This window comes from Cercospora kikuchii (genome assembly GCF_019650295.1).
Source record: "Cercospora kikuchii DNA, contig_00003, whole genome shotgun sequence".
Classification (NCBI taxonomy): domain Eukaryota; kingdom Fungi; phylum Ascomycota; class Dothideomycetes; order Mycosphaerellales; family Mycosphaerellaceae; genus Cercospora; species Cercospora kikuchii.
In genome coordinates, this window is record NW_025408584.1 from 3101194 (window position 1) to 3129010 (window position 27817).

The 27817-nt window shown below is 53.1% G+C and overlaps 8 protein-coding genes across 8 annotated transcripts; 5 read left to right on the forward strand and 3 right to left on the reverse strand.

Moving 5' to 3' along the window:
* Positions 1-1309: 1309 nt before the first annotated feature.
* On the reverse strand, positions 1310-3311 carry CKM354_000559200 (uncharacterized protein; the record flags this gene model as incomplete). The annotated part of the gene is made up of 3 exons (XM_044800869.1): positions 1310-2839; positions 2889-2982; positions 3031-3311. The coding sequence occupies 3 exons, from the start codon at positions 3309-3311 to the stop codon at positions 1310-1312; spliced, it is 1905 nt and encodes a 634-aa protein (XP_044656804.1).
* A 2776-nt stretch (positions 3312-6087) lies between these two features.
* Positions 6088-7629, forward strand: CKM354_000559300 (uncharacterized protein; the record flags this gene model as incomplete). The annotated part of the gene is made up of 1 exon (XM_044800870.1): positions 6088-7629. One exon carries the CDS (start codon positions 6088-6090, stop codon positions 7627-7629), a length of 1542 nt encoding a protein of 513 aa, XP_044656805.1.
* An 822-nt stretch (positions 7630-8451) lies between these two features.
* CKM354_000559400 (uncharacterized protein) lies at positions 8452-10587 on the forward strand (the record flags this gene model as incomplete). Its single annotated transcript, XM_044800871.1, has 1 exon — positions 8452-10587. The coding sequence occupies one exon, from the start codon at positions 8452-8454 to the stop codon at positions 10585-10587; it is 2136 nt and encodes a 711-aa protein (XP_044656806.1).
* A 493-nt stretch (positions 10588-11080) lies between these two features.
* On the forward strand, positions 11081-12079 carry CKM354_000559500 (uncharacterized protein; the record flags this gene model as incomplete). The annotated part of the gene is made up of 4 exons (XM_044800872.1): positions 11081-11350; positions 11432-11745; positions 11796-11828; positions 11932-12079. 4 exons carry the CDS (start codon positions 11081-11083, stop codon positions 12077-12079), a joined length of 765 nt encoding a protein of 254 aa, XP_044656807.1.
* Positions 12080-12591: 512 nt separating this feature from the next.
* On the forward strand, positions 12592-16068 carry CKM354_000559600 (isoleucine--tRNA ligase ILS1; the record flags this gene model as incomplete). Its single annotated transcript, XM_044800873.1, has 1 exon — positions 12592-16068. One exon carries the CDS (start codon positions 12592-12594, stop codon positions 16066-16068), a length of 3477 nt encoding a protein of 1158 aa, XP_044656808.1.
* A 258-nt stretch (positions 16069-16326) lies between these two features.
* Positions 16327-20787, reverse strand: CKM354_000559700 (DNA-directed RNA polymerase III core subunit RPO31; the record flags this gene model as incomplete). Its single annotated transcript, XM_044800874.1, has 1 exon — positions 16327-20787. The coding sequence occupies one exon, from the start codon at positions 20785-20787 to the stop codon at positions 16327-16329; it is 4461 nt and encodes a 1486-aa protein (XP_044656809.1).
* A 702-nt stretch (positions 20788-21489) lies between these two features.
* Positions 21490-23496, forward strand: CKM354_000559800 (uncharacterized protein; the record flags this gene model as incomplete). Its single annotated transcript, XM_044800875.1, has 2 exons — positions 21490-21838; positions 21914-23496. The coding sequence occupies 2 exons, from the start codon at positions 21490-21492 to the stop codon at positions 23494-23496; spliced, it is 1932 nt and encodes a 643-aa protein (XP_044656810.1).
* A 2424-nt stretch (positions 23497-25920) lies between these two features.
* Positions 25921-27663, reverse strand: CKM354_000559900 (isocitrate lyase 1; the record flags this gene model as incomplete). The annotated part of the gene is made up of 3 exons (XM_044800876.1): positions 25921-26278; positions 26359-27410; positions 27463-27663. The coding sequence occupies 3 exons, from the start codon at positions 27661-27663 to the stop codon at positions 25921-25923; spliced, it is 1611 nt and encodes a 536-aa protein (XP_044656811.1).
* Positions 27664-27817: the final 154 nt, after the last annotated feature.

Genomic DNA, 27817 nt, shown 5'->3' on the forward strand with positions numbered 1-27817 from the left:
AACCATCACAGTCACGCAGCGCATCGGCCACTGCTTGAGGACTTTCGTGCAGGGGCGGCTCAGGTGAGATCGAACCCAATCTGACATGAGTGTCTTGTATGAGTCTCGCTCTGTATGCAAGCTGATCTTTGCGGCTGAGAGGCGTGTCCGGGGTAGCGCACCGAGGTCTATACCCAACAAACGACTTCTCAGAGGAATGCAGACGCTCGACAGAGTTTTGGCGCCCGGCAAGAAGCTGTCTTGGGCCAGGAAAGTTCGGGGTGCCAAAAGTTCTGCTTGGCTCCTGACGGGTGACTGGGTGGTAAGGATCCGGCTTGTTCGAAGGAGAGATATCGACGTCTGGCAGCACGCAGCTTGGCCGGCTGTTCGTCTCCGATGGAAAGGCTACCTCGGACCAATGCTTCGTGTCTGGACGGTTCTCCCCGGAGCCTCTATCAATAGGGCCGTTGTACTTGTGGTATAACCGTGTGACAATTCGACGCCGATTGAAATAGAGCAGGATCGCACAGGCGAAAGCTAGTGACAGCAGGCTTGTGGGCAACGCGATGGCTAGAATTTGCAACCTCTCCTGAGTGTCAATGCTGCACTCCGACATGGTGGAAGCCTCAAACCCCACGAAGCTCAACAGACGACGATAACAAACGAGATTTCCGGCAGAGAATGCGGGCTCAACCTGGGCGCGGGCACATTGATCACATTATAGTGCAGCCAGCGGCTACTATCCGTGCGACCTACAGCTGTTCCAGCATTGTTTATTTATCAACTCATGCCGGCAGCCGCCCGATCCTAGATCAGTACCGGGGGCTACGAGCTTCGTCGTGCTACGAACGCTTGACTCCTTGGCCTACTGTCACAAAGTATCCAGCTTCCAGCACCAGGTATTGCTACTCTGGATTCCAGTTTTGCAGACAGAGCACTCACGCGGTGACATGTTTCCACCACCTCGAATGCTCAGCACGTGCGCAGTCATCGTCCAGCCTTGGCAAGTGCGGTGCCACCATCGGGCCCACATGGAGCTTTTGTTGCACAGGAGGGCATTTGAGATAGCATGCTACGCGAAGGAGAAATTAGGGCACGAATGGGAGTACAAAAGAGACTTGACCAGGCACATCACAGAAGCACCGCAGCTTTGCATGGTAGGCCGCAGGAACAAAATCATCGTTCGTTCCCGGACGTTCCATCACTGATGGAATCGTGCGATCGCGTGTATAGTGGTCGACAAGAGTTATACATTATATACAAGAACCAATTACACACAAGTACAAATTAAAAAACAACCAAAGCTTTTCCCTCAACACAGTCTCTCAAATCATCCCTGCCAACTTCCAGGCACAACTACACTCGTCGCACAACTTCTCGGAACAGTGTACTTCCTATCGGGATCCGCCTCCCAAGTCAAAGCAGCATTACTCGTAGAATTGTACTTGATAAATTTATATTCGAAAGACGTGCCAGCAGGAAGTTTGATCGTACCACTCCAGATCGGAGACGCGGAGGTATAGCCCGCAGCCGAGAGATTGAAAGCTTGTGGAGGGTTCCAGTTGCCAAGTTGTGGAATTGAGCCGACGACTGAGATGCTTTCGAGCCATTTGGTTGTGACTTTTTGGTTGAAGGTTACAGAGACTGTGCTGGCGACTGGGCAGGAGGAGGAATGAGGGCGGGTTGTGGAGCTGATGATCCGAGAGGCGGTGGTTGCTGTTGGGACTCGGACTGGATTGGGTGTTGAGACAGGAGGGGTGTTCGTGTACGCGCAGGTATCGCTCCCGGTCAAAGCTGAAGTTATGTACAGAGCTCGTGGCAGGCCATTGGTGATGGAGATGGCGAGATTTCCCGAGGTGTCTGCGGAGAAGACTTCACAGCTCAGGAGATCGGTGAATTTGGTGCTTGGTTGGATACCAGTCTTTGCTGCTGGTAAGACGATATTGCCATTGTTACCTGCGCCACGGTTCGTGAACAAGGAGATGAGGTAGGCATTTGAGGCGCCTTTTCTGGTCACGATCGTTTGTGAGTCTGAGTACCAGACAGTGGACTTGGAGCTGGCATATGTGTTGTCCTTGTTGATTGCCAGACGTCTTGCACCGTTGAGTGCAGAGTAAAAAGTGTATAGTGTTGATTTCGTGCTGTACAACGAAGTCCAGAGCGGTTCACGATTGTAGGGATCCGTAGCTCCTGAAAACCCTTGCTCTTGTCCTTGGTAGACAACTGGAATTCCGTCGTTGAGCACGGTAAATGCAATTACATTCTTGGTCAGACCAATGTCTTTCGTAATGGATGGGAATCGCGCTTGATCATGATTCTCGATGAAGTTGCCGAGCAGTGTTGTGTCTTGGCATGTCGCATTGAGCCACTGAATGTTGTTCGCCAACTCGTTCATGGTAGCAGTATTAGATGAGAAAGCTCGGATAAGCCAGTAGTAGACTGGGTAGTTGAGTGCTCCTGGCATGTAATTCTGCCACTTGCAAAGAGTGTTTGGGTTGCCATCAAGGACTTCGCCAATCGCGTACACTCCAGAAGCCGAGACGAAACCCGGCCAGAATTGCTGATCTGTCTGCATGGCGCTGTCGAGGCGTAGGCCGTCGATGGAGTAGTTTGATACAAGCTGCGTAATCCACGACTGAAATCTCTGCTGGACAGCAGCATCTTCAGTTCTCAAGTCAGGCAAAGGCACCACTGTGTCTCCCATCCAGCATTTCTCGACACTTGTTTTGTTGCTGTAGTCAAGGGGACAGTAAGGGTGATAGTACTTGGCATCATTGAATGGGTAGAGGTGGTCGTATTTGACAGCTGAAGGGGACTCGCTTGAGGCCATGTGATTGGCAACAACATCGACCATGAGATACTGTTCACACGTCAGCACCAGCATGCGACTCTGCACTCCCGATACTTGCCATTCCCCTGGCATGCAGCGCAGCAGAGAGAGCTTTGAGATCGTCCTGAGTTCCATAATTCGTATTCAAAGCGTAAATGTTTTGTGCCCAGTATCTAAACTTGTTAGAAGTGCTGTCCACAATGTGAGACGTGGGAACTCACCCGTGGTATGGCTGCCCATATCTCGAGTTAGGGATGTTCTCCACTACTGGTGAGATCCACACTGCTGTGAACCCCATTCCCTTGATATAATCCAGTTTGTTTACAATGCCTTGCCACGTCCCTCCGCAGTAGTTACCCCATCCGCAAGGTTGTGTCGTTGACCCGTTGGTCAGTGCGAAACGATCTGTGAGGACCTGGTAGATTGATTGCGAGCGCCACTGTTCAGGCGTCAATGAGCATGCCACTCCAGCTAGGAGCAACAATGATTGTAACGACCGCATACTGAATTCCCGAGGCCGTAGCGCACATCGCCAACTGAGCAGACGAATTTTGATAAGTATAAATTCTGCGTCCTTTCATCGGTGACGAGTGTGGACGACTGCCACATGGTGCGCGTCAAGAGTTACCGTCCGGAACCATAGAAGCCTGCTCGAGGCTTCATGCATGTTCTTTGTTGCCATTCGGCAATGCCTAGAGTTGAAAGCTCTAGAACGTTGCGCGGTAATTCGAATCCAACTTCTCGGACAATGGATCGAGACAAAGCCATGTCGGACGAACACCAGTTCTGCAATGGCTAAAGACAGATTTGTCAAATATAGCGTTAGCCCACTTACCTCAACAATGCTGATGACCGCATGCTATTGTGCCAAGTAGCTTCTTCGAGGAGACAAGCGAGCATCGCCATCCATGATTTCGACGTCAGAGTAACTGTGCTGATCGCAGGAACACATCTTCTTGAGAACTGGACATCTGTCTCAGTTCTCTTTCAATCACGCTTGCGAGCGGAAGTGCAAGAAGAGCCTATCGTCTGCACTCTACTGCTTGACCGAGCATGACCGAGAACGCGCTGAGGTAAAGATATCGCTGCGAGCACTCGATGCGCAAGACAATTTGTAAACCACACTCGCAGCTGTCTTCCGCTTCGGAGCAGAGTCCTGAAGCTACGAAGCAGCGAGTGGCGGCTCTCATGAGTTGGCCTTGACAGAGCGCACAACATGTTCGAACCATGTAAGGCAGCTGACGCCTCAAGTATAGGTCATTCGACATTTCGTCTTGCATTGGCCCATCTGAGCTGAACCAGTATTTGGGTATTTGAGGTCTTGAGTGAGAAAGCCACGGGGTCTCTTCTCCTGGGCTGCTTTGCTCTCTGGCATGAATGCTCTCTGCCAGTGGCAAATCTCAAACATTGCTAGATCCAGCGCGTGATCATTTTTGGAGTCGGTTCTTTGCGATGCCTGTTCCACGGCAATCCAGGGGAGATCTTGGCTGGAAGATGCACTGCGAAGTCCGCGGGCACCAGGAAGCTTCTTGAAAATGACTGCAGGGCATCAAAGTTGGTCGTTGCCCCAAGTGCGTGCTGTCCACTGTAGGAGAGTCGTCCGGGATAGCAGGCTGCAGCGGCATCGTTCGGAGCGTACAGTAGAGGGGTCTGGCCCTAAGTGAGCATCACAAGCCTTCTCTCCGAAGAGGTGAGTAGGCTTCAAGTTCGAGGACAGCAATAGAAGCTGCCCCGGTCGAGGAAGCTGCAACGCAGCTGAGACTCGGGCCATGTGACAGAGCTGCGGACTTTACCACGCAGCCATGAAGGCTCTCTCTCACAAGGCATTGCTCCTCTGCTGAAACGCCGACGAGCCCATCGATAACGACTCGGTCCACATGGCATAACGCACAGGGTGCATGCTGTGGTTAGACGCGAGTAGGTGCATCACCGCGACCGCGACTGCCAAAAGTCACCACTGAACTTCACGTGCTTCTGAACGTCGCCGGACACCACAACCAAACACAACACAAATCGCTCTACCGTGGAGACTGCATTCTGTCATTATCGAAGCAGTGCGGACAAGGACAGCAATAGCGACATCTCAATACCACGAGGATGCGTCGCGCGCTGTACTCGAGCAGCGCGCGTGCAACGGTGCAATAGCCAGACGCTGTATGCGATGGCCACGGCGGCATCAAGCTCTCGCAGCTGCATCCGGAGCTATCCTTCTGACGAGTCGGCAAGCTTGCCTGAGACCACGCTGGCCAGCATTGGCGATGAGCAAGGTCGGCATGTTCAGCCTCTCGGTCCCGGCATACAGAGGTACATGTGCTTCAGCGCGATTTGGTTGCAGCTGGAGCGGCGGAGGTCAGATGCATTGGGAAAGTGTCCAAAGCTGCCCGCAGTGGAGGAATGCGAGTTTTATGCAGAACACGACTGCGGACGGATAAAATGGCTCAACCGCTTTCCAAGATCTTGGAGCTCTCGACCCCACACTCATTGCACACGTGCAGCGTTGAGGAACACCCTGGTTGATGTCCGGCGGGCGGCGGAGGTGAGACAGCCGTGCGCAGTGCGGTCAGGATATCACAGACACTTCTTCTGGCGGTGAAGAGGGGTGCAGACTGCCTCCGAGAGCCCGCGACAGCAGTCCGTCGGTCGGCGCGAGTGGCAGCGCAGACGGCGGCGGGGCGAGTGCGAGGACTAAGTGGACGCGGCGAGGGTGAGAATGGCTCGAAAGGATTCCGCATCTAGATTTGTGTGGCATGCCAACGCCAACGCTTTCGTCAGCTCGAGTGATCGAGCATGGCGTGGTAGACTAAGAGATGCGCCTCTTCTTCCTCACCTCCACCTCTGCAATCATCTCATCCAGACACCATCCACTGGTCGAGGCAAAATTGCGACGCGCTGGCATCATCAATGCCGTCTGCAGACTTGGCTGAATGATGATAGCCTGCCTATCTCCGCAGACCCACTCCGACACTGCGCACTGATTCGCGCGCGCCACGATTGCGCTGCAGCGACGCCTGGGCCCAAGCGACGTGCTCGTATGCCGTTCACGCCGAGTCTCACTCCCATATCGCTTCCTCCTCCCTCCGCCTACTACACGGGCGTCGCTCGTCCCGCACTGGGAGGCGACGAAGCAGGACCGACCCATCGCGCGCACTCTTCAGCAGTTCCGGGACTCAGCTGGTCTGGGTGGTGTTGCAGAGCTTAGCCACAGTGTCGACGAGTCCAGGCTGCGATCACATGCGTAGCGCCCGCACTCAGCCGTGGAGAGATCTGTACCCATCACCATGGCCTCACTGCTGCACTCGAACCGTAGCGCTGGCCGCAGCAAATCCAACACCTCGCACACGACCATTTCAACCTCACTGCCCCAGCTGACGCTGTCAACCCGGAACATTCGATCCGGCTCAAACCTCTCGCACCGCAATGAGAGTCCCAGATCTCCATTCTCGCCTGCATCTTCACGGAGTCGACCCAAGCACATCGTGGTGAAGGCCGATCGAGACATGTCTTCGCAGAAAGCGTCGTCTCCTTTTTCCAACACCAACACATCCGCAAAGCAATCTTCCGCGAACCATGCAAAGTTACATAGGCGCGGCGGGTCGGGCTCGTTACCAGGGCCACCCTCTCCCTTCGTCGGCGGCCACCAATTCACAACTCCATATGCCACCTACGAAGAGTCCTATCCCGATGTCACTCCCACGAGTGCAACTGCTTCTTCCACACCCAAGATCAAGCCTTATCTGAGGAAAATGTCGAGTAGTAAGGACGACCAAGGCACGATTGATCTCAACAAGAGCATAGCGGAGAACGAGCGACTGGCAGGGTTGGGGATATCCGACTTTGCCAGCAGGTCGGCTGCTGATGTCAGCTTTGGCCATCCAAGCAGAAGACAGACACATGCTCGGACCACCAGCATTGGCTCTCAGGTGTCGAATGGCTCTGGCACATTCAGGCCCGGACAGCCCTTCGTTCACCCTGCGACAAAGGTGCCGAGACCATACACCCCGCCTGGCGCTAGTTACGCCAGCTCGCTGAACGATGAGCATGCCAACGAAAGTGATGATGTGGTGGAGGACGAGTTTCGCTTGGGTGCCTTCCGAACGAAGAGGAGCATGTCCATCACATCGACGAACCCCACCCCACTATCGCAATCGCACACCGCTAGCGACCTAGGTCTAGTGCCCAAGTTGACCAGCGCTTCGCAATCCAACTTGTCCACCATGTCTCGAGCTTCAAGCCCGTCGGGCACCAAAGGCCGTTCACGTAGGGGCACAGACCACTCAGAACTGGCTCTATCACCGCAGACGACCGGTGGCCGACCTAGCATCGACAAGGCCTTCAGCTTGGTCTCCGGCAGACGGTCAGACCCGGACACACAATCTCGCGATGAGCTCATTCGCAACGCGAGAAGAAAGTTTGAAGAGAAGGAAGCGAGGAAAGACAGCAAACAGCAAAAACGCCGCGAGTCAGATGAGGCGAGGAAGGAGGCTGCAAAACAGCGAAAGCAGTCTATTGCATCTCGGAGTGCAAAGTCGGAAGAAAAGATTCCAGCAAAGAAGCGGAAAGGCTCGGCCGCTACAGTACTTGGTGGTGCACAACAAGAAGACGAAGAGCTTGCCGATACCGTATACGGCCGCTCCTATGAAAACTATCGACCTGCGCACGATGCAACACTGCCGAGGTATGGCGACAGACCTGGAGAGAGCGAGAAAACTGGTCAGATCCAGTATTCGACCACCAAACACGAGCCGCGCAGTGGAAGCTGGATGCGTTTTAGCACCTGGGTGCAAACTCGTATGCTAAGCTGTGGTGGCGGCAGCCATTGAGATTGACGAGCTCTCATGATGCACTCTCACATGCTGCATGATAGACGTCACGAAACATTCGGACCCGCCGTTGCTCAAGAGCTCAGTCGCAAGCGGATTCGGCAAGCGCGGTGTGAAGTCTGGTTGGTGATGGTGGTGGTGGTGGTGGGGTAAGGTGGGAGAAAGTGTCTTAGATGTACCGTTTTCAGCGAATGGCGCTTTGTTGTTGTCCGGGTTGGTTGTTTCAATGCATCACGCATATCTTGGATACCCGCACTGGTTTGATTTTCTGCATTTGCTCGGAGCGGTGTTTCATGATATACAGGTCATTTTGCGTTTTGGCAAGACCATGGGTGCGAGGACAGGTGGTTTTGGCACGTATGGGACATATGAGAGACATGACGGATACATATCACGGTGGAAGATGACGGTCATGTGGAGACATGTAGAGACAATGAGAAAATGGATATTGTTTCCACTCTTATTACTTTGATCATCTTGTCGTGCCTTCCCATCCCTCCCGTGTGTCGAATGATGATCTGCAGTGTTGTTGTCATTGAGTGCACTTGCCGTCTCAACTTGATGGGCTTGGCTCCTCCCTCGCCTCCAGCGTTCGCCTCTCTCCTGCTCGATTTCCTCGCACCTCTTGGAAAAATAACTCAGACCACAATGACATCAAGGTAGTTTGAAAGACGAGCATGAAAGCTGCATGTCTCCTCATCTGTGTTGCGCCTTCTCAGCCGCACACCAGTGCGGCGTAGAGTGTGTCATGATCCTACGCGATTCCTCCATTCCCAGCGAAGAACGCGTCTGAGCATGTCACATACAACCGGGTAAGAGGTAATGTCTGCCGACGCGACTCCCGCGGATCTCTGCGCAGTCTGCGTGACAGCTCTGCGCGCAACACCAGCTATATTTCGAGACGATTACGATGATCTAGACTACATGGACAGGGCTATCGAGCACCACTCAAGTTTGCACGAGTTGCGGATATCTTCCGACCATGGCTGTCCAGCTTGCACTTGGCTTTGGCTCAGAGTGCGAGATTGCATCACAGAGTTCAAGCTCGGTGACGACGTCGAGGTCACAAGCGAATTGAGAAGCCCAGCACTGCGCGGTCTGTACGAGTTGCCGGAGGACAAAGATGTGGAAGATCATGATGATGATGACGACGACTATGGCTCGATCGATGACCAGCAGCATGCGCAGCGTACGAATGATTCCATCACTGTGTACTTCTGGGCGACCATTGGAGCTCAAGACCAGCATCCGGACGGAATGCGTTCCTTTGGACGAGACGTCTCGATCGTGCTAACGCCAATAGACCACGGAACGAGGAAGGTCTCGCACATTGCTGACCTCAATACTGGATCCGATGCAACTTTAGATCTGGCAAAGAAGTGGCTAGAGCTATGCTCATCAGATCATCCACTATGCAACCAGCAACCAGCAACACTTTGGAGGCCCACCCGCCTAATTTACATCCAGGCCTCAGAGAGCGGCCTTGCCGCGTGCCTCCGCGAAGCTTCCAGAGACGAATATGAGCTTGATGTGCGCTACATGACCATGAGCCATAGATGGTTTCCGGATGCGCTAACCTTGCTGTCCAAGGCGACATTGCCAAATTTTCGCGAAGAGATTCCTCTCGAGAATTTGAAGACATCTGTTCGTGATGCGATGGGTGTAGCTCAACGTCTTGGCGTCCCATATCTTTGGGTGGACTCTCTATGCATAGTGCAGGACGATCCAGATGAGCTGGGCTCGGAGATCATGGCGATGGACCGAGTCTACGGTAACTCATTCTGCAATATTTCTGCAGCAAGTGAGAAGGATAGCGCCGCAGGCCTGTTCTTTGAACGCGATACTCGGAACTGCACGACTTACTCTATCACGCTGGATTTGTCAGACACACTTCCAATTGCACCAACTCAGCACTTCATCTCAGTATCTTGGGATGTATGCGCAGCGGAGCTGGGTAAATCGAGCTTGGGAAGCCGTGCTTGGGTCTTTCAAGAACGCATCTTGTCGAGACGAAATTTAAACTTTTGTTCACGAGAACTCCACTGGGAATGCCGAGAGGCCGAAGCGTGCGAGACTTACCCATATGGCGAGCCCGCTTCCAGTGACTGCCCGAACACGCTTCCAATCGTGGACGTGATACGTGAAGCTGACAGTGTCTACCAGGAACAGTTGGCGCTCGAGATGTGGCCGTCATTGGTTAGTGCGTACGCCAATTGCCAAATGTCTTTTTCCATGGACAGACTGAGAGCTTTGTCTGGAGTGGCCAGCTTTTGCTCTTTGTTTACAGGTGACCAATATCTCTTTGGCCATTGGCGTACTTCTCTACCGGAAAGTCTGCTGTGGAGAGTCCCAGAAAACGTCACAGAAGCTCGTGCGCTTCCACACGTTGCACCCTCATGGTCGTGGGCGCATGTGACTGGCCTGATATTTCTCGATGAGCGATTCCGCATCTATGGATTGGAACGTTGGGCAGAACTCAAGCAGTACATCATCCGCGATGACCCCGACCCGTCGAAAGCTGCCTTAAATCCGCTTGGAGCTATGCGAGGCGCTCGAGGGCAGTTGATTTCTCCTACACTTCACCTCGCGGGCAGGCTGTGGACTGCGACTGTACTCAAGAGCCTATATGTTGCTGAAGATCGACAGTTTCCGTCATTGGAGCAAGATGCGTTGGAGATACATGGTTCAAGAAGCTTGCGACTCGTGCATATTCGACTGGATTTGCCTATGGAGTCTCCATTCGAGGCCATGTTCCTGCCTATCGCTGGTAAGAGAACGCCGGAGAATAATATTATCTTTGCGCAGGAAGATGGCTTAGTCTTGAAGCGTGTGTCTGAGCCCTGGCTGGAACAGAGCAGCATCCCATACTTCCGGAGGGTCGGAGTGTACGGCTCTGTTGATCATGTTCCTACTGAAAGCGATGAGCCTGACGTTGAGAACGATCTCTATCTGATATAGGATAATTGCGACTGCGTATAGTCGTTGACAATCCTCTGGAAAAAGGCGTCGCCAGCCGCCGATCTTGTGCAAAATTATGGTAGAAATTGGCGCAATGCTGCGCAGATGCTACACCAGCTTCGAGCCAGCAGGTGCAAGAACACGTCCAATTCTCCGTGAACCTTCTCGCTACAAACACAGCCACTTTCTTCTCACACCACACTCCATCCGTCCGTTCATGAATCCAGGATCGGGTAGAGGGCCTTCTTCGGCACTTCGCAAAGACATGACGCAACACCCAACCCACGAGTTTGCACTTTCTCCCCAGGCTTTTATGTGGAGTAAAAGTTGCCCAACATTCCGACTCGTCGTTCAAACTAGTGTATTTCTACCGCTTCCAGGAAAAATTGTCTCTCTGAGAACCACATAGCAACTGGCCATCACACCGCGTCATCGCATCAAGACTCCGAACACACTTATTTCCGAAACAAGAAGTCGAGAACAGAAGACATCCATGTCGATTCCGATACCGAAGATCACGAAGAATAAAACAACGATCGATAATGGTTTCTTCCAGAAACTCGAAAGCCAATTTCCTGGTGCGGGGAGAGGGAATTGGTATATTTATGCTGGAGTAGTCTTTCAGACGAACGATCGAATGGATTTGATTGAGGCTTTGTGGAAATATGTCAAGACTGCGAGCTTTGACTCCGAATTGCCAGGGAAAGCGAGGAAACTAAGAGAGGCGATGTTGAAGAATTCGGCGTTGGTGGGGTTTCCGAAGGTGAGTAAGTCCATCATCGACTGTTTGATTAAGTTGAAGTGAATGTTGGGGACTTTCATATTGATGTGGCAAGTGTTATAGGGAATTAACGCGTGCACGAGTTTGCGCAAAGCGATCAAGGAACAGACGCCTCAGATTTTGAAGGATCTGGATGAGGATAAATCTTTGCGACAGTCTTTGGGCAGGGTTGAGAAGGATGCGAGAGGGAAAGTGTTCTTTTCGAAGATTTATTCGCAACACACGGATCGTGTGTTGGAGAACATGTCGTTGGCATCGGGAGGAGATCTGTCGGAGTTCGCCATCAATGCGATATATGGCGATCTCATGGCAGAGGAATCGCGGCTCAATGCGATGGATACTGGGTTGCTGGAATTCTTGGCATGTTATGCGTCTGGGTAAGTTATCGATGTCGCAGGCGGAAATGCAATGCTGACCTTGGACATAGTGGTTCTGCGTGGATTCAAGCTAAGGGTCATATGTAAGTTGAAGGCTGTTGCACTCGGCTCCGATCCCTATCGTGATGCGCTTAACGATGATTACGGGCTGTCTTGCATAGGCATCGCTGACGGTGTTGGATATAGGTATGGGTGCCGGAACCTAGGAAACGGGAAAGCAGAGATATATGGTGCCATGAACGTCTGCAATGAGATCGAGAAGCGGCTGGGAATCAAGGTGAATCGCGAGCCTGAAGAGAATTGGACCTGGGTGTCGAAAGCCTACGCCTGGTGAGCTCTACTGGGACGGACGGAGCCAGACTGCTGGAGCAGACAGGCTCGCCGAGACAGCAAGATTGAGTGTTGAAATTCAGCGGCAGTGGTTAGGAGGATTTAGAGCACCTGCATCTCCATATTCTGGATGTTGCATCCAAGCCTGAGTACTTGTCCATATTGTACGATATTGAAGAGCGTTTGTGTCTTGTCGGTCGGCTCTCGTGGTGTAGATTCTTAGATGGCGTGCTCGACGCGCTGTATCTCGTTCGCGGCTTTGACGACGGGATGGACGAAGAGCAGAAGGTGTAGCCCAGCAGACTGCAGGTGTGTTTCCATCGGGAATTTCTCGGGGATTCTTTTGTTTCTTGGCACATTTACTCATCCCACTTCAAGAGGTGACTCTGTTGCAGGAGTCATTCTGGGGCAACACATCGAGCAGATTGATCTCGCCTAGTGCTCACTTCGCTCTTCAAGGTGTGAGCAACCTACCAGGCGCTCAAGTAGAGCTTTTCACTTAACCCTTCGCCCGCAATGGGCTCTATCAACTTCCCCGCCGAGGAGGAGCGCATCCTCGCACACTGGGACGACACCAACGCCTTCCACCGCCAGCTCGAACTCAGCAAGGACGAAAAGCCCTACGTCTTCTACGATGGCCCTCCATTCGCTACCGGAACGCCTCACTATGGCCATCTGCTCGCCTCCACCATAAAAGACATCATTCCCCGCTACTGGTCGATGCGAGGGCGATATGTAGAGCGTCGGTTTGGGTGGGACACACATGGTGTACCAATCGAGCAGATCATCGATAAGGCACTACAAGAGGAGTTCGGTGTGCGGGGCAAGGCTGCAGTAGACAAAATTGGCATAGCAGAGTACAATCGACGATGTCGAGAGGTTGTGTTGACCTACGCTGGGGAGTGGAGAAAGGTCATTGGGAGGCTAGGACGATGGATCGACTTCGATCGTGACTACAAGACGATGGACGCGACCTTCATGGAGAGTTGTTGGTGGGTGTTTGCCCAGCTCCACAAAAAAGGACTTGTATACCACGGAGCGAGAGTGCTTCCATACTCCACAGCTTTGGGCACCGCTCTGTCAAAATCGGAGGCGCAGGAGGACTACAGAGATGTGCAGGACCCTGCTGTCACAGTCAGCTTTCCTGTTCTGCCGGTTGACCAGCAACCGGAGCATGTTCGGGCAAAAATTGAGGAGGTCACAAAACTGGTAGGCGGCGAGGTCAATTTCGTGGCCTGGACAACAACACCTTGGACGCTGCCGAGTAATCTGGCGCTTTGTACAAGCCCTGAGTTCGAGTACATCGTAGTGCACGATAAGGAGAGCGGAAAGAACTTGATCATGCTCGAAGCAGGTCTGAAGGTACTGTTCAAGGATCCAAAGAAAGCAAAGGACAAGTTTCAGCAGTTCCCTCTAAAGATTAAGGGCACAGACCTGGCCGGTTGGAAGTACAAGCCAATCTTCAGCTACTTCTATGACCAGTTCAAGGACATTGCTTTCCGCGTGGTCAACGACACATACGTCAAGTCAGACGAAGGTGTAGGCGTTGTCCACCAATCGCCTTCATTCGGTGAGGACGATTACGCCATTTGCTGGCGAGAGAAGATCTTCCTTCCTGAACGACCTCCACCGAATCCACTGAACACCCAGGGAGAATTCACTCCCGATGTGACGGATTTCGTCGGTCAGCACGTGAAGGCTGCTGACAAGGCCATCATCAAGAAGCTCGAGCAGGATGAACGTATTGTCAGAAAGGGTCAGATCACTCACAGATATCCGTTCTGTCCCCGCTCAAAAACGCCACTCATCCAACGCGCTGTTCCATCGTGGTTTATCAAGGTGGAGGAGATCTCGCCGCAACTGACTGACAATCTCAAGAAGACACATTGGGTTCCGGAGTCAGTAAATACTGGTCGCTTCCACAACTGGCTTGCCTCTGCAAAAGACTGGAATGTCAGCAGAAATCGATTTTGGGGTACACCACTTCCGCTGTGGGTGTCAGATGACTTCAAGGAGGTTGTTTGCGTCTCTTCTGTTGCAGAGCTGAAGAAACTGTCCGGTTACGAGGGCGAGATCAAGGATCTGCACAGAGACACCATTGACTCCATCACCATTCCATCACAACAAGGCAAGGGCACGCTACGTCGTGTGGAGGAAGTCTTCGACTGCTGGTTCGAGTCTGGTTCGATGCCGTACGCTTCTTCGCATTACCCGTTCTCGTATCCTGGCTTCGATGCTGCCAATACGGCTTCAGGCACGACTTCAGAGGAAGGTCCCGGCAAAGAGCTCTTTACCAAATTCCCAGGCGACTTTATCGCTGAAGGTCTAGACCAGACTCGTGGTTGGTTCTACACACTCTCCGTGCTCGGTACCCACCTCTTCGGAACATTCCCATACAAGAATTGTGTTGTCAACGGTATCGTCCTTGCAGAAGATGGCAAGAAGATGTCGAAATCACTCAAGAACTTCCCGGACCCTATGGTCGTTATTGACAAGTATGGTTCCGATGCGCTGAGGCTCTACCTGATCGACTCGCCTGTGGTGCGTGGTGAGCCACTGCGATTCGCGGAGCTTGGCGTCAAGCAGATCGTATCTGGTGTGTTGCTGCCACTGTGGAACTCATACAATTTCTTCGCGCAGCAAGCCGCTCTCTACAAGAAGAACACTAACCAAGACTTTGTCTTCGACCCTGAAGCACAGAAGTCGAATCACAATATCATGGACAGATGGGTTCTTGCAGCGACACAATCTCTCATCCAGTACGTGAACCAGGAGATGGAAGCCTACAGACTCTACACTGTCGTACCCAGACTGTTGAAGATGGTTGATGATGTAACAAACTGGTACATTCGCTTCAACCGTAACCGCCTGAAGGGTCAAAGTAGTGCGCCAGCCGCGGCGCCAGCCACCAACGGTGTCAATGGAGAGGTAAATGGTGCTGAAGAAGAGGAGGGCAGCACTACTGACACTCTGCACGCACTGAACACCCTGTACGAGGTTCTTTACACATTGACGCGTGCACTGGCTCCTTTCATTCCTTTCTTGAGCGACAACATCTTCCAGCGACTAGCATCACATCTGCCAGAGTCTATCTCAAAGGGACAAGATGTGCGCAGTGTTCACTTTTTCCGATTCCCCGATGTGCGACAAGAGCTTTTCGACACTACAGTTGAGCGACGCGTGAGCCGCATGCAGAAGGTCATCGAGCTGGGTCGTATCTGCAGAGACCGACGAACAGTGTCCTTGAAGACCCCACTCAAGACTTTGATTGTCTTGCACCAGGATCCTGAATTCCTGGAAGACGTGCGGACGCTTGAGCGCTATGTCACAGAGGAACTCAACGTGCGCGACCTTGTCCTTACAAGTGAAGAGAGCAAGTACGGTGTGGAGTACTCTGTACTTCCAGACGTGAAGAGTCTCGGCCAGAAGTTCAAGAAGGATGCGGCAAAGATCAAGGCCGCTCTGCCAAAGGTCTCTCCTGACGAGCTCCGGGCTTTCCTCGACTCTGGCAAGCTCACTGTCGAAGGCAAGGAGCTCACGTCAGAAGATCTTAGAGTGCAGCGTAAGCTCAAGGAGTCGGCCGAGACCAAGAACCTTGAGGCAGGTACTGAAGGCGATGTCCTCGTCGTGCTGGATGCTTTCGCCTACCCCGAACTCGCCCAAGAAGGTCTCGCTCGAGAAGTTCTGAACCGCATTCAGCGCCTCCGTAAGCGTGCTGGGCTTGTGCCGACAGACGATGTGCAAGTGGCATACAGCGTACTGGCTCCTGCGAGCACGGATGCCGCGCCGGATGGCGAAAAGGCCGCCGTTTCCGAAGTCAGCCGACTTGAGCAGGAACGACAGATGGAGGAGATGTTCACACAACAGAGTGCTACCTTTTCCAAAGCAGCGAGCAAGGGTGTTGTCAAGGTTAGCGGCGACGACAAGGGCGTTGCTGAAGAGGAGACAGATGTGAAGGACATTCGCTTGCTGTTGAGGTTACTGAAGCTGTGAGCTTGTACTGTATGACGGTAGTGGCAGCGAATAGAAACGAGTGCATGAGTAACGGAACGAAGAGAGCAGAGTTTTGGGGCGAGAACCGTCTGACCGGTCGATTTCGAGGCTAGATACTAGAAACTGATCTCTGAAGGACAAGTTCTGCCCAGATGCATCGTCTCTTTTGCATTCCCGTTCCTGTTGCAGGTTTTCATCTACCCAACGCCTCGCTAAAACTTTTCAAGCACGCCGCCGCCGCTTCTTCTGCTGCCGGTCCTATCCAGCAGCAGCAGCGATGGTGGCATGTCCATTGGTCATCTCTGGCATTAGAGCTGTCCGCCGCTGTCTCAATCGCTCCTTCCTCGTGGCCGTGGCCCTCTTAACCTCGCCTTTGAAGCTCATCATACTCGTCACATTTTCCGTGCCTTCCAAGTTCAGCGGGCGAACGACCTTCATGGCGCCTGTTCCCACACTCATGCTTTGGCCCATAATGATACATTCCGAAACACCCTCGATGTCATCCTTCTTCATCTTCGCTGCAGCCTCGAACAGATGATCGGGCGTTTTCTCGAACGACGCCAATTGCAGCACGCTATCACGCATCTTGGCGAGGCCGAAACGCGTGATGCCCAGAACTTCGCCCTTGTATGTCATCACATCTGCGAGCAATTGCATGTGTCGAGGATCGATGTCCATACTGCCCATGACTGCATCGATTTCGTTGATGATGGTCTTGCGGGCAGCTTCGATACCGAGCACGTCGCGGCATTCCATGACATTGTTAGTTTTGGTTCGGTAGCCGTCCACACCGTCGGTAGTCATGCATTGCTTCAGACCGTAACCTTCGACAAAGACCGAGATGGGTTCTTTGCCATTGTGGTCTTTCTTGTCGTCTTTCTTGACAATGGCACGATGTGCGTCTGGGTAGCCCTTGACCACGACTTGAGGAAGCTTGCGCTTCAGATTATGGATATGTACGAACATGAGTTCAGAGCCATCAGAGTCGACGTTGCGCGCCTTGGCAGTAGACGTGCTGCGCTTTGGCCGCTCCTTTTCCGGCGCGTTGACAGAAACACGAATGTGATTCATGCCGGAGTTCCTCGCCGAAACACCGAGCGTTTTGTATCCCTTGGTCCGCTCAATCGCATCAAGGAGATGGCCCATGCCGATGCGAAGACCAAGATTCTCGATCTGTTGCCAGTTGACCCGCATGTTAATGTAGCATCCGTTTGCGTGCCACACGTCTTCGATGTAGTCGACGATGTCACCCAAGTAAGTCTTTTCCATCAATGCCTTTGCAAATCTAGCAGCCATGTCCTCGTAGGGAGAGTCCAGATGGCAGGTGATGACGGGTGTGCTGATGATTTTGCTCGCGTTGATGATTTCCTTGATACGAGGTACACCTTGCGTGATAGACATACCAGCGACACCAGCAAAATGGAAAGTCTTCAAAGTCATTTGAGTACCAGGCTCACCGATGGATTGAGCACCGACAGCACCTACAGCGTGACCGGCTTCAACTTTGGACTTCTCGAATTTGTGCACGCAGAGATGCAAGAACCTCTCAAGTGCTGTCCGCGTAATCCTGAACACTGCATCACTGGCGCTCATTCGCTGCTGCGACTTGATCATCTTAGTTGCTTTCTGGAATATGAAGTTGGTCACATCGTCGAGGAACTGCCGAGAATACTCGAGCTGATCAGTGCTCATCGGCCGCTCATCTTTGTAGTCCAGGGCCGCTCCATCGTCGGTGAATCGTCCCAACTTGGCGCGCTCCTTGTTGAGAACGGTATGGGTGCAGGTTTCAATGTCCTCCTTGGTCATGCACTCTTCACTATTGTTCCAGGTGCTTTCAATCGCGTGTGACCATGTGCGTTCCATGTTGACTGGCTTGGCATTGCCTTCCATGTCGACTGGGTCGAGTCCGTCGTCTCCAAACTTCATCTGCACGATACCGCCAGAAGAATTCCTCACCGTCTGGTCATATTGTGCGCTCAGGTCTTCCAAACTCTTCATGAGCCGACGGGACATGTAGCCAGTCTCGGCAGTCTTAACAGCTGTATCAACCAGACCCTCACGACCAGACATGGCGTGGAAAATGAACTCCGTCGGTGTCAGGCCAGTGAAGAAGCTGTCAAACACAAAGCCTTTGGCGAGCGGATCAGGGCTTGCTTTGAAAAAGTGTGGAAGTGTTCGATCCTGAAAGCCCTCCAGGACACGTTTCCCGCCAATAATCTGCTGTCCGACAACAGCAACCATTTGCGACACGTTGATGTTCGAGCCCTTGGAACCACACTTAGCCATGGTCATGGGTGCATTATACTTGCTCAGTTCGGCGAAACAGGCGTCACCACACTCTTGCCGGACTTTACTCAGAATACCTGAGAGCATGATTTCCATCGTCTGCTCCTCGTCACAACCAGCACTGCGCTCCAGTTTGCCAGTTTTATATTTGTGGATGATCTCGTCACATTTCTTGTAAGCTGCGTCAACGAGAGCAAGTTTTCGCTTTGTCAACTTGTCGCTAGGGTAGACGTCGCTGATACCGATGGAGAAGCCTTGCTCACCAAGCCATCTCGCAGACAGCTTTGCCAGCCGGGTCATGGCAGCCGCAGCATAGTCTGCGCCGAAGTCTCTGAGAATGACGTAGAACAAGCTGTCTTTCTTGCCATCACCGATGGTCGCCTTGTCGTAACCGCCGCACATTGTCTCGCTGTTGCGAATGACGAGGTACGAATCAGTGTCAACCATGTCTGGAATTTCCCCAGGACGGGAAGGAGGCGCAAAGGACTTCATCCGTGCCTCTAAGTTAACATTGACAGGATAGTCCGGATGTGGCTTGATAAGAAGATTCCAGATTTGCTTGCCAGTCCAGAGCGTCTGTGGCTTCCAAATAGCTGGCGGAGGGATTACGATAGGATACTCTTTACCTGTGTAAGGATCCTTTGCCTGCATGCCATTGTACATGAAACCGACCACATGTGTAAAGTGTCTGCGGCTGAAGAAGCGATCTTTCTGACTGATCAGATAAGCGCCTGTAATGAAATCCTGAATAGCAGCAATGATGGGCGAGCCGTTCTTGGGCGTGGCCAGATTGTTCTTGACGCCCATCAGCTCAGTCGCTTCTGTTCGTGCTTCTTCAGTTTGAGGAACGTGCAGATTCATTTCGTCGCCATCAAAGTCGGCGTTGTATGGATTGCAAACACATTCGTTTAACCGAAATGTTCTCCAAGGTCGAATTTTGGCTCTGTGTGAAAGAATCGACAGTTTGTGCAGAGAAGGTTGCCGGTTGAAGAGTACAATATCGCCATCCTCAAGATGTCGCTCCACCACATCGCCAATTTCGAGCTGATCCGCGACCTTCTTCAGATCTCCCTTTTGACCGACCAATTTCAGGTGGAGTTTGCGATTATCGCGGCCTTTGATGATGTAGTTGGCGCCGGGGTGTACCTTGTCGCCTCGTCTTACGCACGCCTTGAGCTTTTCGTAGTTGTGTTTGGTGACTCTTTCCGGATATGTCATGTTGACTGCGACACGAGATGGCACAGCAACCTCTTCGATCGACAAATTGGGGTCTGGCGAGATGACTGTTCGTCCAGAAAAGTCGACACGCTTACCAGAGAGATTGCCACGGAATCTGCCTTGCTTACCCTTCAGGCGCTGGCAGAAACCACGCATAGCTTTGCCATATGCACTGTCTCTGCCCAAGCCAGGTAGATTTCCGTCGATATACATGGCGATTTGCACCTGCAGGAACTCCCACATGTCCATGACCTTGGCCAGAGGTTGACCAGCTCTGAGCGTAGCAGACATCAAGGTACTGACCTGTACGATGTCGCCTAGCTTGTTGGTGATGTCGTCCTCAGTGCTCGCTGTCTCTTGAGCCACGGAAGGCCGAATAGCAACGGGTGGCGCGGGGATATGAGTCCAAATCATGTACTCTGGCCGCCCTCCACTGTGAGGATCCATTCCTAGCAACTCCACATCGGCATTCGGTACCTTCTTGAGGATGTTCAGGACTCGCAGTGGCGTCAGATCATCTGCAACTCGCTTCATGTGCCGATCGATTTCTTTGTCCACTTTGATAGCCTCTTCGAAGGTCCTCTCGAAAGCCTGCATGTCCGGCGGCTTGACTTTGTTCTTCGCGTTCGAATTGGTGTAAATGGCATATTTGTTGTGAAACATTTTGATCGGATGCCCTGCAACTTTCCTGACTGGACCGTTGAACGCCTCGCAGTGGGGGCATTTCTTCACCTTTCTGCATTCTCCCGAGATCTTCTTGATAATGACATCCTTCCGCAGACCGTCAAGACCTGGCCGCCGCAGAGACTTGAGATAGTTCCGCTTGTCTTTCTCGGGCAACAACACCTTGCTGCAATCCTTGCAAATGCAATTCATGATCTCGATAATCTTCTTGAGATAGCCATAGTGGAAGCATGGCAGGGCCAGCTTCACGTGTCCAAAATGGCCATTGCACTCTTTTAATCCTTGCCCGCATGTGCCACACTGCCCATTTTTTGCTGAAGTTCCCAATCGCGAATCTAGAGGACCCTGCTTCGTGATAGTGCGCGGGCCGCCTTGGGTCATGGCCAAGTCGTAAAGATTGCGGTCGGCGACATTGACGACGGACTGTGCGATCACATCTGGCGGACTGAGCAGGCCGAAGTGCAGCGACTTGATGCGCTTGGGCACATTGTCGACGACCTGCTCTTTGGTCGTGAACTCGTCGGTCTCCATGACTGACGGACGGGCGGTGTGGAATTTGTGCTATCGGGTCATGGCGTTGTCGTAGGCAGCATGTGCGTCGCGAGCGCAAAGACTCATATCCAACTCATTCGTTGCTCACAGGCACGAGCAGCCGATTTTCAAGTCGGCGGTTGACCAGCAGCAACGCCGACGCTCTGTATGTGCCCGCACTAGCGCCAATTCGGCTAGCTTCTCTGGCTCAATTTAGCTTCCGATACGGACGCGTTTAGGCAGTCGCGATCCGCGTGACTGCAGCTCTTATCGCGCTGATAACGAAGCGTTCCCAAGTCCACTCACGCCGATGTACTGCTGCTCGACACACACGCTGTTCGTGCAATTGTAATCAGAACAAGCGTGTGAGCTGTTGCTACTCGAGGCAAAAAGAGGCACAAGGCGATTGGCGGGCGGCACTTGCCTTGCAGGCAGGCAGCACAGCACCGCACCGCAGAGTCACCTGCTTCGAGCTCGCCCAAGGAGGGGCCAGTCAGTAGTAACGGTGTCGTGCTTGGAACCACCGACTCACCTGCCCACGGAACCACCAACTCTCTCTCCACCACCTCCACTACTACTGCCTTCCGCACACGCACTCACTGACCGCCGTTCACCACCACTGACCTGACCACAACACAGCCGTCGCCCGGCCCCTGGCAGCACCTCGCCATACCTCAGCCTCGAGCTGCTGTCGCCGCCAACATGCCGCCCTATCTGACCTGCATCGCCCTCAGCTCGACCACCGGCGACGACCATCGCTCCATCGATCTGATTCCAGACAAGCCTTGCGTGATCGGTCGAACCTCCAAGAGCAAAGCCGACATGGAGGCTCGCACAAACAACGCCCTCTTCGACTGTGCTGTCGTCTCCCGCCAGCACGCTGAGATCCGCGTCGCCCCGTGGGCTACACCCGGCACGCAAATCACTCTTACCGACCTAAACAGCCTACACGGCACCGCCGTGAATGGGCGCCGCTTAACGCCTCTCACTGAGTTCGCCCTCAAGTCTGGTGACGTGATCAAGTTTGGAGAGCGAGTATCGAGGGGTGAAGGTATACTGAGGCCCCACTACAAATTCGGACGTCTGTTCCTTCACGGCTTCGAGATCACTGACCTTGATTCCATAGAGGCACACGACGGCGTCTCCGTCACCTTCCGCCATCTCAAACAACACGATAGCCATCCTGAGGGCAGTCGTCACCCGATTTCGTCGCGCGGCGCCCGTGTCTTTGAGGCCCCCGATCTGTCCGACCAGTCCGACTTTGACAGCGACATCGAGTTCGATATCGACTCGGTCGGCAGCTGTGTCGAGCAGACCCAATCCGCAGAAACGACACCAGAACAGCCCAAGATGGGCACACAAAGCCAACCTATTGATCTGGATGAGGTCAAAATAGCGCACAGCAAGGTCATAAGCCTGGTGGACGAGGAGGACCTTGACTTTGACGAGAACCAAGGAGCACCCTTCAAGCCCGCATCTGCTCCACAGCGCACTACTGTGCCGGAGAGTATCAATTTGGTTGATCACCAGCCAAAGAACCCGGCAGAGGCTGCTCCAGCTGCTGCTCCTGCGCCACCCACATTCTTCAATCTTCACGAATCAGACTTCGATGATGTGCATGAGGATGTGGTAACTTACAACACTGGTCTCTCAAAGATCTTGAATGAGCGAGAGCTCGATGATGAACAAGTGATTGACGAGGACGACCAAGGCGAGGAAGCTGCAGATGCTGAGTATGTTGGCCACGCCACCGAGCAAGAATCCGATCTCGACTCACTTGATGGCAGTCCAGCGCTTTCCGAGGCAGAGATGGACGACTATGAGCCGGCCTACATCTCGCAACGTCAACCATCCGAGGAGCTTGGCCAGCCGAACGCACAAGCAGTGAATCCAGTCTGGCAGACAATGCGCGAAGAGAATGCACTCGCATCCGCAGCCGCGCCCAAGCCACACTACGATCCTGTGCGAGGCTCCCGGCTCGCGACAGAAGAGACCAGTGCCGCCACTGCCTTGCCAGAGCCGTCCAAGTACACGTATGACCCCTGGTACCCCGGCTTTCTGAACTCGAACCTGGCTACTGACAATACCGGCAGTCGTCGATGGGACATTCCACCCGTACAGTCGCAAAACTCGATGTTTGCTCCACTTATGCCTCTGCCCAGCTCTGGTCCTTATCAGGCAGCAAGCAGTGCAATCCACAACGAGAAGGAGAGTCATCGTCAACAAAGCGAGCCGCAAGTGCCAATCGCTGCACAAGCCAGCAGAGGCAAACTTGCCATCGGTGACTTGCTCCAGCCACATAACCAGCACACGACCTACCGACTGCCTCAGACTATGCTCCAAGAATCGGTGGGCAGCCACGTCATGCCCCAGCTGCCTGCCTTATTTCCTGCTGTGGATGCCAGCGCTGCTACGGTACCAGAAGCAACTTCAAAGCCTGCTGGAAAGAATAAGCGTAAGGCGTCCGCGGTCTTCGACACCGAAGTCGAACATTCCGAAGAGCCGGCGGCCAAGAAAGTGGTTACAGTCGATGCTGCCACTGGCACACAGCGTGCCATTGCGGCTCAAGCTGACACCAAGAGCAATACTGTCCAACGCATTGTCAGTGCGGCTGTGAAGCATGCAGTCAGCGCTGGCGTCGGCGTTGCTGCTACTATCGCCTTCCTCAACAGCACGTATGCCGAGCGGGTGATCGAATACCTCAGCTGATTACTCTTTCTTCATCGGAGCAGATTGCTTGGAATTGGTTTTGCACAAACGACGGTGATTTCACAACCGCTCACAATGCAGTGCGAAGCTACTAAAATGACGCGAAGACGGAACGATGACATGAACATGGGAACGAGAGACGTGGCGTTCAATGCAGGCGCCTGGTCACAGCACTTCTTAGGATGAGGGAAAGGGCGCACACAGGTTCAGGAAGGTCCATCTGTATTGACGGGCGATTGAAGTTCACCTTGAGGAGACGCATGCTGTAATCACGGCATTGCACCACTGTAGAAGGCGTTGGTGGGGCACAGTAGGGATTGATAGTGCCAACTACGATATGGAATGCTTGTTCTCAGCCCTGTGTGCACCGATTCTTTTTCACTCTCGTGACAGGTTGACTTGAGCATCGATGACTGGAGCAGCGATCTGCCGAGCTTTTGTTGCGTCATGTCCAACAGAGAGATGAAGAAGACCAAGATGATGTCTACCAGGTGCAGCCCTGTACAGATTACAGACCTGCAGCAAGCATGCAAAGGGCCGTCGCGCTCGAGCCGCTCAATGACGGACTACTGCCTTCGTTCGCAGGAAGTGTGCATTGGATAGTTCAACGTCTCCAGTCGCGCAGATGTGACAAAATACATGTCCATCACAGTGCGCGGCTTTTGCCGGCTGAATTTCAGTACACCGTTTTCCAATAGTTTGTACTTTACTTCGCTCGGCTTGCGCGAGTTTCTGCGACCACCGGGAACGATGTGGCAGCCCGAAAGTGTTTGGTTGGATTTGTGACGAAGTCTTTGCGTTTTTCTTCTATCCTGTTCTCGTCCAATGTTGGGCGAACGGAGAGACCGCCGGAGAGGATGCCGACAACGATTGCTATTTGTCCACGACAATGATCCTGCGAGCTGCGAGTGGCTCGGTGAGAGGTGAGGTGTGTGGTTGCAAAGGACCCGTTGCCCGTTCGCAGGAGTCGCAGCCGAGGGCCGGCAGGAGCAGGAGCGCGAAAAAGACAGAAGCGCGGGCGGCTGCCTGCATGCTTTGTGTCTTCTGTCGCGCGCCTGTGACAATCCGTGACAATACTGGTGTTCCGCGTGTCCTCATGCCCTATCTCGTGCAACCGAGAACAGGGCCGGAGAGTATCTCATGCCCAAACGAAAACCAAATTGTCTAGTCCCTCATTCGCCATTGTTCTAGGCGGTTCCAACCATCCCGAGGAGGAGGAAATGGACATGGGGGTGCTTGAGCAAGCGCGTCAGGGGACACGCACCAGGGCGACAAACAGTAACAAAGCAAGCGGTAGCAAGCGGCTGATGATGAAGACCGTCGAGAAAGGATGAAGAAATGCTGAGGCCGCTGTCCACTCACTAAGCGCCCGCAGTTGCCTATCCCTTCCTTTCGCCCTCACCTCTTGTTTCCTGCTGAGCGAAGCAGAGACGAGTAAGAAGTTCCGAGAAGTGGAACCCTCCGTTCCCGTCGGTCGATCTACGCCATACTTTTTGACAGCTCGCCGCCGCTGCTCTGCGTGTGCTAAAAGAGGTGTTCTGGAAGCTTTTTTCATAGCTTTATCACAAACTCATTGTTCATCATTCATTACATCTGCGGCTCTTGTTGCTAATACTCATACTTTATTGCCTTCTTGTTGGGACTACGGCCGAAGACATCGATCAAGCATACGAGACAAGACGCACGCATAAACCATTTCTGGCAACAACCAGCATCTAGGATTCCCAGGAATTGGGAGAGAACTCAGTGTCAAAGTCGGAAGTGTGCACGATCGATCGCGGCCCCGAAGGACGACGAACATACCGAATTCACCTAGTTGCATCAGTACATCTGGGAATACAACACTAGTCACTGCGAAGTGCGGAGGTTTCGATCTAGACCACTCAACCGACACTTTAACGAGCGATACCAAGAACTCAACGATCTGCCCAAGCACAATGGCAACCGTTACCTTCGCGACATCAAAGAGTACGTCTTGCTCGTCGGCCACTGGCGGTTTTGAGACGTGCAGGAAATGCAGCATCAGGACGTAAGTTATTGAACGATCGTAGAACGAATCTCTGGCAAACAAACTGACATTGTCACAGCACACAAGATTGTCAAGTATGTAAGGGAACGATGTGGGTGCAGAAAACAAGCGAATGCTCAGGTTGTGGGAACTGCAAGCGGCGAAGCCGAAAGGATAGCGGTGTGGACTTCAAAGATGTACCAAGGCCGAATGGTCGGTGAGAGGCAATGGCGAGTGGTAGCAGGTGTACGATGTGAGTGACAATATCTGAACGATACTGGAAGACCACGATTTCAAATTCTTTGAATTCTCCAACTTCCACACAATTTAGACGATCCTCTTCTTCTTCGTCAAATGGTATCCGGCACAAATACACGCGTCCGCAACACTCCCTCACTCCATCGTTTTCAACTTCTCTACTTGAACTGATCTTCCGTGACACCCTTACCCATGGCGCTAGTGCTGCTAATACCACCCTGCACCATCTGCAACAGACCATCGACGTAGTTGGCGCCCGACCATTTCTGGTGCTTGACGACTTCACAACCTTCCTCCATCTCCGGTTCTTGCACAATCTCGCCATACGCACGCATTCCGCGCGCAGCATACTGTTTCGAGAAACGATCGGCGATGAGAGCAGTTTGATGCAGACCGGCAAGCGTGATGAATTGCCAGCAGTATCCCAACGACGCGAGACGCTTAATATAAGTTTCTTGGTCTTTCGGTTGCATCGCTGCTTTCCAGTTGAAGGATGGGGAGAGGTTGTATGCGAGCCTAAAAGAAGAAGAAGAAAGTGGTTAGTCTGGTGTACTTTCCGTTTTGCCGAGGCACAAGTTCGTGCTGCGATGACTTACTTTTGCTCTGGCCACACGGCGTGCACGCCGTCGGCGAACTCCTTGGCTTGCTCGAAGTCGGGCAGTTTGCTCTCCATCCAGATCATGTCTGCGTAGGGTGCGTATGCGACGGCGCGCATCACTGCACATTGGCAACCGCCCTGGTATCTGTAGTAGCCCTCACGGGTGCGAGGAGCATCCCAGTCGAATTGGACGTCTACGCCAGTGAGGCCCTTTGCGATGGCGCGAGCTTCGGAGTTGCTCTTGCCTTTAGCTTGCTTGTTGAATTCGTCAATGAGAGCCTGCTTGTTCACATGCACACCGGCGTTGATTGTGTCCGCAACGGCCTGGTGGAAAAGCTTCAGACCCGCCTGCGCTGTCCATGCATCCTCGATTGCCTGCAGATCGGCTCCGTTCTTGCCAGCCTGCTCAGCTGCGACCATGAGATCGTTCAGTGGCTGCAGTGCTGGGTTTGTGGCACCTAGAATGTAGGCGTGGTCGCGGTGATCGATGGTAGAGGTGATGAGTGTGGCAGCTTCAGAGTCAGTTCTTGCAACAGCAAGGAGATCAACTCCCATAATGTCTGCCTGAGCACGGATTGCGACCAGTCTGTTGATGTGTTCTGAGACTGGAACCAAGACCTTTCCTGCCATGTGTCCGCACTTCTTCGTACCCGGCATTTGATCCTCAATGTGGATTCCCGCTGCACCCTTCTCAACGAAGAGCTTGGTGAGCTTCATCACAGCAGTCAGACCACCATGACCAGTATCGGCATCAGCAACGATGGGTCGGAGGAAATCGGTGTTGGCAAGTTTTGATCGCTCGCTAGGGGGGGCACTCAGACGTTCCTCGCGCTGCTTGCGGTCGTGGAAGAGCTGGGCCATGAAGAGATGGTTCACCTTGTTGGGCACAGTGGTGTAGGGATAATCTGCAAGATCTGGACCTGGCTCGTCTGAGCTCGACGCAGTGCTGGAAGACTGCCAGCCCGAAACGTAGACAGTGTCGATGTACTTGGCCATTTGAGTAACCATGACCGGGTCGAGACAGCCATATGTGGCAGACGCGGTTTTCTCCTGCTCGCTCGTTAGCAATGCGTGTTTCTCGTGCATAGCAATTCTGGCTGACCTTGAAGCGACCTTCTACGAGGTTCCACAGCTTCTTAGCCTGAGCGTTGCTCGGATACTCAATCCTGAGATTTCCACGCTTGGAAACAATTTGTTCCGCGGTATAAGGCCTGCGGGTGTAACGCCATCTTGAGTCTGTCCACCACTGCTGGACCTCCTTCACCTCTTGCTCGAAAGCTTGCTGCTCTGCGTCGCCGGACATGGTTCCTGAGATGGGAGGATCAACGGAGACTGGTTGAAGGACAGAAGCGACAGACGAAGCGATCTTCTTGAGTGTATCAGCCAGCTTGTCGAGGTCGCTGCAGCCGCAGAGAATGTGTAGATGCGAGTTTCTAGGATTTCGCGTGAATGGTTCT